Source organism: Pipistrellus hanaki (assembly GCF_964339955.1).
Source record: "Pipistrellus hanaki genome assembly, chromosome: 10".
NCBI classification, from domain to species: Eukaryota; Metazoa; Chordata; class Mammalia; order Chiroptera; family Vespertilionidae; genus Pipistrellus; species Pipistrellus hanaki.
Window position 1 is genome coordinate 65,970,986 of NC_140512.1, and position 11,273 is coordinate 65,982,258.

At 44.2% G+C, this 11,273-nt stretch overlaps 1 protein-coding gene across 3 annotated transcripts in view; it reads right to left on the bottom strand.

The window, feature by feature from the left end:
• Window positions 1–10,772, bottom strand: part of MDFIC (MyoD family inhibitor domain containing) — a 76,986-nt gene extending 66,214 nt beyond the window's left edge. Inside the window, exons 1-2 of one of the 3 annotated variants that reach the window (XM_084896203.1) lie at window positions 10,634–10,772; window positions 10,223–10,357 (exon numbers count right to left, since the gene is read on the bottom strand). In XM_084896203.1, coding sequence (XP_084752329.1) covers window positions 10,223–10,292 — 70 coding nt within the window. In that variant the 5' untranslated portion in view covers window positions 10,293–10,357; window positions 10,634–10,772. The other 2 variants (XM_084896204.1, XM_084896205.1) reach the window with 2 other exon arrangements.
• Between the last annotated feature and the right edge of the window lie 501 nt (window positions 10,773–11,273).

The following is an 11,273-nucleotide window of genomic DNA, read 5'->3' on the forward strand; positions in this document are numbered from 1 at the left end:
GGAAGCTGTTTCCCTGGCACTCAGCCACCTACCTACAGAGGGCCTGTCACCTGCTCACCCAAAAGCTGCCTGCCTTCATTTCAGTGCTCAGCTCTGCATGATCCCAACCAAAAACACTCACATACTGTGTGCGCTCAGCTGGGAACTCTAGAAGCCCAACCCAGACAAAAACCAACTTCTTTTTTTGCCATCCTGAGCCTCTCTCAACTCTAAGTGTATGTGCTGCCATGTGTACTAGTCAGCGGGCAACTGGCCATAAGCTAATCTCTCCTACGGTCCTTGCGGTAATAGTGAACTGATACTTAGAGAAGGGACTGCAATTTAATTTGGTACATCCTCTCTCTCATCTAGTTTATAAGTTCCTTGTGGATAAAACTATGTATTAAACATCTTTAATCTTCAAAAGGCTTTGTACATTGTAGGCACACACAAAAATAGTTGTTGACAGGGTTTCTCTTCAAACAAATGTGTTGATAATAAATTGTATGGGCTAGTATGAAACATTATCTCAGACTTCATTTCTGAAACTACTAAAAACCCAGACACAAAAAGAGCACATGCATATGAATCATCTTACTGCAGAACACGTGGGTGTGAATCTGAAAACAGAAGTATACTGCAAGTAGAAACCACAAAGGAAATTAGTGTTAAAATTAACTCTTCATAGTTTCTACGTAGTGAGCCCTAAGTTATTAGAATTATAATATAGGAAATGTGACTCAATTTCAAAACTTAAGACTGAAAAGTTTACCTCAGGGAATGTACGCTGTTAAAAAAAAATATGTATGGAAAGTTTAAGTAACTTCAGTAAAGTGTTAATGCAAAGGGTTCAGAGAGGGAACAGAGAGAGATAGGGAACAAAAAGAAGAGAGAGAGGGAGAGGCAGAGGGAGAGGCAGAGGCAGAGGGAGAGGCAGAGGCAGAGGCAGAGGCAGAGGCAGAGGGAGAGGGGAGAGGGAGAGGGAGAGGGAGAGGGAGAGGGAGAGGGAGAGGGAGAAGGGAGAGGGAGAGGGAGAGGGAGAGGGAGAGGGAGAGGGAGACGGAGAGGGAGAGGGAGAGGGAGAGGGAGAGGGAGAGGGAGAGGGAGAGGGAGAGGGAGAGGGAGAGGGAGAGGGAGAGGGAGAGGGAGAGGGAGAGAAGCATCCAAAACACTGGTACATAAGCATCAACTGATCAAGACACAGGACAAGGTGCAGCATCTTTAATCTTGTTAAACAAGTCGCCCAAGTTAAACTGTTGGCATGTACACTCCAGTCAGTGCTGTATCAGCACTTCTTTCATACAAACTGAACATAGACTTTTGGAAATAAAAACATAAAAATCACATCTCCTGCCTTTACAAAGTAGAACAATTACAGTCAACTCAAAAAGACAACTTGATTGTTTTTCTCTCTCTCTCTTTTTTTTTTTGTTATTGTTATAGTAATTTTCCATTTGCAAATGGCATAATTTTAGATTGTGTCAATTTATGTTTCCATAATCTTCTCTAATCCTTTATTATTATAAAAATACAATGCCACTGCTCACAGGCTCCAGTGCGGGTCAGGGCACATACCCAGGAGGAGGGTTCGAACCTTAGGGTACGTGCTGGAGGCAATCAGTTATGTTTCTTGCTCACATACATTATTTCTCTCTCTCCCCCGCTTTCCTCTCTCTAAAATCAATACAACGTATTTTTTTTTAAATTACAAACCTACCCAAACAATTGCACACTGTTATTAAACCTTTCCATGAAACCACTTCAACAAATCCAGGAAATAAGGTTGAAAGAAACAGGCAAGTCCCTTACATACCCCAAAATTCCCCAGCTTCCCCAGGAGCCCTGTGAAGGTCACCCAGTTATATATATTAAGTCCTTGAATGTGAACTAACCAGACAAGGCCAGCGAGGCATGATTCTTGCTGGCCAGAAACCTTACCCCCCGGCACTTGTGGTTTCTTTGGCTTCCCAAGCATCCTGAAACACAAGATTAGGTAAGCACATGCGCACTCTTCCCACACATGCATGACCTTCCTCCCATGTCCATGTGACTGCGACCTCCAGCCCTGCACAAACTTCAAAACTCCGTTCTATTTTCCTCCATTCCTAAGCTCCTGCGTGCTCCTTGTGAGAGGCAAGCCACTGTACTGATCGTGTCCACTAAAAGGCCATGCCACTCACTCTTAGCTAAGCCCTCGGTGTTACTGAGCAGCCTTCTGTTTGCCCCAGACTGAATCCCTTCTGAATTCTTCATTCTTCTAGATCTTTACACATCTCAAGTTTCTTGACTCATCCTAACGCCCTTAAATATTCTTTTTCATATCAAATTTTCTCTAGATTATCACTCAGACTTTTCTCTCATCCCCATTTCAAAGGGGAACGTTGCCAGCTTTCCTAGCAATGGTCTGTCTCTTCATCTCATTCCTTCCCAGAATTCTGGTTAAGTTCTGTGGAACCAAAATGATTAAAAACATCTACCGCGCCACCGCTCAACTCCGTGCACTTTCCCTGGCTTTCTTTCCATGAATGTGTGATGAGCATGCTCAAAGATCATGCATCCAAAAAAAGCCCACTATACACTTTGTTTCTTCTTTAAAACACCACAAGTCTCTCGTCCTCCATGACCATTAACCATCCAATGCTTCGCTGAAACCTGTTTGGCTCAGTGGATAGAGCTTTGGGCTGAGGACTGAAAGGTCCCAGGTTCAATTCCGGTCAAGGGCATGTACATTGGTTGGGCACATCCCCCGTAGGGGGTGTGCAGGAGGCAGCTGGTCGACGATTCTCTCTCATCAATGTTTCTAGCTATCTATCCTCTCCCTTCCTCTCTGTGAAAAATCAATAAAATAAAAAAATAAAAAAATAAAACATCCAATGCTTCTGTGGCCAATCCTAATAGACTCTTCTTCTGTATTTTTTGCCTTCTCCTCCCTAAGGTACAGTCATCCCCCCAAATATGGACCTCAGTCCTCTCTTTCACTCTTGTGGGAATCCATCCAGCTACCTGCTGATGAACTCTTTTGATCTTGACCCTCACCACTCTCCTCGTTACAAATTCCCCTTTTCAATGGCCTACTCTTATCATGGCTAGGTTAAGTTCTGTGGAACCAAAATGATCAAAAGAAGACTCAACGGCTACTCCTACATTTCCACTCAAGCTGAAAAGTAAACCTACAGATTACCTTAAATGTCTGCCTTTACACCATCTACCATATTAAATAATTTGCCCAACCATATCAATTCAGTTCAATATTATTTGGATACTGTAATCAGTTTTAGGAAATTCAAAGATAGATAAGTAAAAATCAATGCCTTCTTGGGTTCTCACAGCTAGGCAGAGCTCCTACTTTTGCTATTGTTCTTAAATCTGGTTTATCAGTTCCAGTCTCACTGGGAGAACTGTTCAGGGTATTGTAACATCCCCCTGAATAATCACTGCCTTCACTCTTTCGTCTCCCTCCAAAATCATCCTTTGAATTGCTACCAGATTATTTTCTTAAAAGCCCCACGTTGGTTCTATCCTTCCCATTTTCAAGAACTTTTAAGGGCCTATCCGACTACTACGTAGGGAAAGAATATACAAACTCCTCAGCAGGGACATCAGGACTATCCTCAAAATGACTTTAATCTATCTTTACAACTTTACCCCATTCTCTGTTCCTTCACACAATCCATACAGCTTCTTAGTGAAGTATTTAGCATTCTGTAATAATTCCCTCCAAGACTTGCTTTCAATTACTCCTCTCCACAGAGCTGAGTCCTATGACCATGTTTTTTGGTCAAACTCAAATAAAATAGTTGCTTGAATTTTTTCATAATGTCCCAACTAGAGATGCTTTCTCTCCCATGTTCTGCCATCACATTTTCTTTGTGTCTCTGTTACAGCACCCATCAGCCCATTTGTATTATATGTATGTGTGAATATATGTGTTTCTCCCATCATCCTGCAAGTCCCAGATTCCATTCATCACTCTATTTCTCTGGATGCTTGTCATATATCAGGGTTCATTCATTCTCTCTCTCCCTACCTTTTCCCTCTCTCTCTAGAAAGACAAGAGATGATGATAGATAGATGACAGATAGATTGATAGATAGAAAGATAGATAGATAGATGATAGACAGATATAGATAGATGATAGATAGATAGATAGATAGATAGATAGATAGATAGGTCCTGAACATTTATAGAGCATCTCAGTAGGGTAGAAACCAACAATGTAAAGTGAAACAAAAAGGATATGATAGAGATGCAAATCAATATTAAAATTAAACCTCTATACCAGTGCCCTGAGTTACAAATACACATATACTTTTCCTATTCCTATCCTTCACCCTGACCCCAAAACTGTTCCTTTTCATTGTCTTTTGCTGCCCTGACTCACACTTGTTCTGGACAGCAATCAAGCCCTCCATTTACCCAATCATTTATTCAACAAATATGTATTAGGACCTGTTTTTTTTTTTTAATATATTTTATTGATTTTTTTTACAGAAAGGAAGAGAGGGATAGAGAGTTAGAAACATTGATGAGAGAGAATCATCAATCAGCTGCCTCCTGCACACCCCCTACAGGGGATGTGCCCGCAACCAAGGTACATGCCCTTGACCAGAATCGCACCTGGGACCCTTCAGTCCGCAGGCTGATGCTCTATCCACTGAGCCAAACTGGTTTCAGCAGGATCTGTTTTAAAGTTAGTAGTACTACCTACCTAACTCAAGATTTTTCCCCATCATCTCCTTCCTTAACAAGCAGCCACCAGATCAGCTCCTATCATGCCATCCTCTAGAATGTTTTTCCATGGTTCTCAGCTGTTTGAACTTTCCAAAGGCTTTCTTAAATTTAAAGTAGGGGTGTCGAACTCAATCAGAGAAGGGGCCAAAATCTAAAATCCAGCCTAAATCGCGGGCCGAATGGTTTACTGAACAGTCATAAACTGACAATGTCATAAACTGACAGCGGAGTGCAGTGATGACAGCGCGGTGTGGGCCACATTGCAAGGCCTGGCGGGCTGGATTTGGCCCGCGGGCCTTGTGTTTGACACATGTGATTTAAAGCATCTTCTTTAATCACTTCCTTCCTCCCTCCCACCTTCCCCTCTTAGTCCCCCCCCCCCCCCCCCCCCCGCTACATCCTCTTCTTACCCATGTGATCCTTTTTCTTAGCAAAAGGAAATATACCTAGCTGATAAGCCTTACAAATCTGTAACTATACTTATAAAAAATAAAATGCACATTAGTTCCTTTAGACATAAAAAGGAATTGGGAGTATAAGTTCTAAGGGGCTTGAAAATGCCCCTAAATTATCTTCCAAATCTAGACAAGTTCCTACAGTTTTCTAATTAAGCCTGTCCTTGCTCAAGCTCCTATATTCAAAAGTGTTCCAAAACAGTCTCTATTCAACTTAGCTTTATGTTTGGTTATTCATATTTGGTTGCCAGCATAATGTTCTCTACTGGGATCATCAAAGAGAAGTATAGGGTGGCAGGACAAGAATATCTACTAAGTGGTAGAAGAAAATAGTAACAAATCTATTTACCTACTTATTTTTATCTCATCCTTTTTAATTTTTATTTAAGTATTTTTTGCTAATATTCAAAATATATTAGCATTCAGTACATATAATTTTGAAAATAAACTTTTTAAGGTTGAATTCTCAGAACTATTTTTTAATTAGAATATGTGATGAACATTCTGGAACACAAAAAATATAGGTACGTGGAGTGATATAATTTAAGTCTGGAAGTTGAAATGAGAACCTTTTAAAAGTTTCTTGATGTTTTTCTACAAAAAGAATACTTTTTAAAATCTATCAATTCCTATAGATAAAAGCCTCTAAAACAATGACTATCAACTAGAAATAAAGAGCACCTGCAACTTGTAAAAACATGCAGATTCTTGAGTATTCCATCTGGAAATTCAGAGCCAACAATGCCAGGGGCCTTGAGGTTAGGATGGTACCTCAACAATCCTTGCATTGTGGGCCAGCTCATTCTTTGTTGTGAGGCTGTCCTGTCTGTGCATTGTGAGATGTTCAGATTAACCCTGTCCTCTCCCCACCAGGTGCCAGGATCACCCACCCCGTTCATTCAGGGTTCTGACCGCAAAACCTGTCTCCAGTCTTTTAACAATTATCTCCTAGATGGCATAATCTTTCCCAACTGAGAACCAGAGATAGAAGTTGTCCAAACATGACACACGTTGAGAAATACCACCCATAATCAAAAGGATAAAATAATATGACAAAAAGTAGAAGAATAGAGACAGTATAAGCATACATTGGATCCAGTGAAGTAAACAGGCTCCTCATAAAGGATATCTGATTAGCCACTATAAATTCCTGACAAGTCAGCTATGCTTCCAAGTCAAATCTCTTCTCATGTAATTTCAACTTGAAGATTTTCTCCCTAGCTTCTATTTTAAATTATTTTTAATTAACTTCACTGGCATTTTGCATCCTGCTATGAAAAGTCCGCCTAATAATCTCAGAGGACTCTCCCAGGAGAGAAGAGTGCATTAAATCACACATTATCACATTAAAGTATGTCCCAGCACTCCAGCCCAACAGGCTTAAGTCCTGACAGATGCAATGAGGTGGGGGTGGGGCGGGCCGGGATGGGAACAGCTCAAGTGATTCACAGTTTCCAAACCCCATTATCTTTAATTCATCCGTCTACTGGGAAAACTTGTATTGATTCTCTGCTTCAACCACATTTATCACCGTGACATACAATACACTTTACAATTTGTGCTTCCACCCTGGTTTCTAGTGACTGGGCGTGAGACCTTGGGCAAGTCACTTACATTCTCCAGGCATCCTTCCCAAAAAAAAGGAGCCAGTTAAACTACATTGTTTCTAAAGATCCTTCTAGTGACAAGTTGCAAATTAATGAATGAAGCACTTAATTAAAAGGCTCTTTTCAACTATATGGATTCTACAATAGTAACTATAGCACCAGTAAAACAACTACTTATATGTTCAGAGTTGATAGCAAAACTAATTTTAAGATGCTTAATCCAAAACAATAAAAATGTCAATTGGATGAATCATGTGTATAAGATTCATTCTCTCTTAAAACAAAAATAAATTGGGCCCAAATTGTCCTTCACCTATCAAGATACTTACACAGGTATTTTGCATAAGATGACAAATCAAATTAGTTTTTCAGAAGTTAGTCACAAATAGGGAAGTAGTCTGAAAGTGTACCTTTACTTTTTATTCTCTGTAACAGAGATCACCAATCAGCTGCTTAGAGGCCGCTTCCAGCCTGCAGGTGTGGTTGTTTTGCTTGGCTTAGACAATAATTGTATTTAATTAGTTGGCAATTCTTAAAAGGGGAGATATATTACACAAGAATCCATATTTCTGGTATCTTGTGGAACACTGAAAATTATTTTTTTAATTTATCTTTATTGTTGAAAGTATCACAGATGTCCCCCCCCCCCCCCCACACACACACACACACATTGAGTCCTTCTAGCCCTCACCACCCCCTGCCCCAAGTGTCTGGGTCCATGAGTTATGCATATATGCAAATTAGTTATCTGGTTGATCTCTTCCCACCCACCTTCCCTCTGAGATTCTACAGTCTGTTCCATGCTTCTGTTTCTGGATCTATTTTGTTCATCAGTTTATTCTGTGCTTTAGATTCCACAGAGGATGAGATCATGTGACACCTGTCTTCCCCTGACTGGCTTATTGTGGGGAAATATTAACCCAAATGACAGAGATGAGCGGGAGCTCTCCAGGGGCCCACAGTCCCCAAGGCTCCCTAACTCTGATCCCCATCCTGGTTCCTTCTTACAGACTGGAGTATAAGAGCTTATGTCCTTGTTCTGTAACCATTTTCAAAATTCACAAAAAATATTTTTAATCTTTTCAGAGCAATAGAATTTTGCTCGCAGAATCACGACAAAAGGGTAGACATTTTAAAGAGACAGAGCTATGCTCGCAATAAGGAAAACCTTCCTAATGATGCTATTGCTGAAGGAATTACAGATGTCCCCTGTTTTTCCATGTAGAATGCACTACTCTATAGGTTTCTAACTAACCACCTAAAAGAATGGAGAAAGGAATTCTAGACTTGAGGGGGAGTTCAGACTGGAGAATCCCCTAAAATTACCTTCAACTTTACTGTTCTCTCTATCTTTGGTCAGTAGTATAGAGTTCATATGCATAGGTCATAATATCATATGTACTCATACCTATATTTAACTTTGCAAAAGACATTGTGTTTTATAAAACATTCAATTTTTCTCACTAATTTTAATATGTCATTTTAAAATTAATTTCAATTAACAAAGCAGCCTTGTCTTACCAGAGAATTATTAAGCTATTTTTCAGAAAAGATAAAAAATTGAAGGACATAAGGAAAAGAATTCGAGGAAGAGTTGAGCTGCCTGCTAGTAAGCCTTCTTCACCACTGTGCTTCCCAGTTAAATCAACCTGGCCAGCCAGCAAAGCCTGTGTATCTAACAGGCTTTTTCTCTAACCACTCTCTTCAACATTTTTTTTTCTTTCAATACACCTTCTTAAATCTGCCTGAGACCCAGTATTTTAACAAGATCCTGATCATTTTATTTTTTTAAAATCAACTTTACCTTCACTTACAATTGCATTGATACCTATTTAAAAGGATGCTGTGATTCGAAGTAAAACTACTTTAAAAAACAATTTTGTTGCTTAAGGTAAGCCAATTTTCAGGTAAAATCTAACCCAAGAGTTTCCACACTCATACTGTGTGTGTTGCATGAAGCCAAGATCAGTCTTCAGCCTATTCTGCATGCCTGCTTCTTCGAGTCAGATCATGTGACACCTTACAGCAGGATGTCTGCACAGTTAGACACAGTATCACTGTAAGGTCTTTTAGGTGATTTTAAAATGCCTGCCACTCAAGTTGGACATAGTAAACATCAAAAAAGTCCCAAATCAATCGTTTTCCTGGTGTTTGATGCTGATTTTTGACATCAGGAAGCCTTAGTTAACAATGGTGATTAACAGCTGAACTGTGGACATAAAAAGCCCATCAATGAGTCTGACTGCAGGGGACCTGCCTGAGGGCAGGAGAAAGATGGTGTTGGCAAAGCAATGTGTCAAACAGGGGTTGCTTCTGGAAAACTGGCTTTTCATTCTAGTGCTCTCATTTTCTCATATTTTATCTGTTTAGAAAAAAAACAAACACATACGACTTCCTGTTTAGAATCACAAAAAAAATAAATAAATAACAATGAGAAACATAATTCAATTTAACAGCCTGAATGCCAGCACATTTTGACTCAGCCATAGATGTTTTCTGCTTTTACCTATTGAAGGTTCAGCATTTACTCACTTCTTTTCCATTATTTGCTGCCTTTCAAATAATAGGCCAAAGACCCCACTCCATTCCTGTTGGTGAGGAGGGAGGTTTCACATATACTTAAAATCAAGAGTATAAAGTAGGTTTTTGAGCTCTGGAAAGTCATGGAGTTCGTGTCAATATCAAAAGCCTTTAAATAAAAACCAGCCTAAGATGAAAACATCTCAAGAGGAGTAAGCAAGGCCCTGCTCATTCACAGCCTCCTAAGAAAACCTGTTGCTGCCTTCGAGAAGAGCAAGACAACCTGGCTTGTTCACCAGCTCCTTGTGGAGGCTTCTCAGAAGCAAGAGCATTTGCTCAGACAGACTGTACATACAGTGTTTACGCTTCGTAAGAACACAGAGCACCTATGTCATTCCTGGAAAGTGTTTCTTTAAAGGACTATTTATTTTAAAGCAAAGTTATTGCAAATGTATGCATGAGCCATTCCAAAGCAGAATGGTGGGTTATACCCCCCAGGTGCAGAGCAGCCCCCCAGAAACAGCAAGATGAGGGAGGAGGACTCAAGCTGGGGCAGGGACGCGGGCAGGCCCGGAGCTGCTGAAGACGCGAACCCTGCAGATTCCCAGCGGAGAGCTGCTCCAGAGCTCGCACCTTCGAGGCCCCTCCATCCGCGCAGAAGCTCCAGAAAACAGCGACCAGGCTGTCCCATCCCGCCCGCCGCAGCCGCAGGAAGGGGGAGTGGAGGGGCCGGGATCCCGCCTTCTCAGCCTCTCACCCCGCGCGCGCGGGGCAGGGGCAGGGACCCGGGGGGACTCGCTCTGCGCCCCGAACACCGTGCAGAAGTTCACCACCCCAGCACCCCGTCCACACACCCATGCACACCCCATCCACACATGGGTGACCGCCCCGGGGAAAGCAGCCGCGGCGAGGAAAGCAGCGCGCACTCACCCTGGCCCGGGGCGCCAGCTTCGGCCCCCGGACGGGGCCCCGGACCCAGGGCTTCGCCGGCGTCGGACATGGGCCGCTCCCCGACGGCCCTAGCTGGCCGCCCCGCCGGCGCCGCGCGCGGGGCCCCGGCTGCAGCTGGAGAGAGAGGAGCGGCTGGAGCGAGCACACCCCCGGCACGTCCCCCTCCCGGCCCTCCACCCCTCCCTGCCCCCCCAACCCCACCCCGGGAAGTCCTGGTTTGAAACCAGGGAGAGGCGCCGATCGCCGCCCGCGGACGGCAGCGGAGTCTCAGGAAGTTGCTGGGGAGCCGGGGGAGGGAGGGTGGTCCCCCGGGGAACGGGGGTGGATTGGGGAGAAGCTCCAGGGAAAGGACTGAGCCCTCTCCTCCGGGCCCCGGAGACCACCACCTACCTCGGCATGCTCCCACCCACGCCGCGGTCCAAGCCCGTTTCTCCTCCTCTTCCGCCCGGAAAAGTTAGCGCGGCCCCGGTCGGTGCGCCCCGCGCCCCGGGCCCCGGCCGGACGGAGGGGCCGCCCCGCCGCCCGCGCGCCCCCGCCCCGCCCCGCCCGGCTGCGCCCCCGCGGCGCCCGCTCCCCTCCCGCAGCCGCGGACCGGCCTCCCGCCCGCCCGCCGCCCGCACTTCCTCGTCGGGCGCTCCTGTCATCACATCCGGAGGGACAGGGCGGCCAGGACGCCTGGCCCGCGGCCCCGGCCCGGCCCGCTCCGCGCTCCCTGCGCCCCGCTCCGCCTGGGTCCGAGGGCAGAGCGGGGGGGCAGAGCAGGTTAGGGCCAGGTTGTCACCCAAGGTCCCGGGCTGCCCTAGAGTGGTTCCCCCACCCTTTACCCCCCACACCCCATCCAACCATCCGATCCCTAGTCTCCCAAGGACTCTCCCCAGCACAGCCCAGAACAGCTGGAATTGGGGGGAATGAAACTTCGGTGGAATAAAGTGTGGTTGTTGACCCCTAGCTGTACAATCCGAGTTACAGAGTTTCAGTGTGTAATCTCTGGATCTGTCACTCTGACATTCCCTCTATTCTGTTTTCCAGT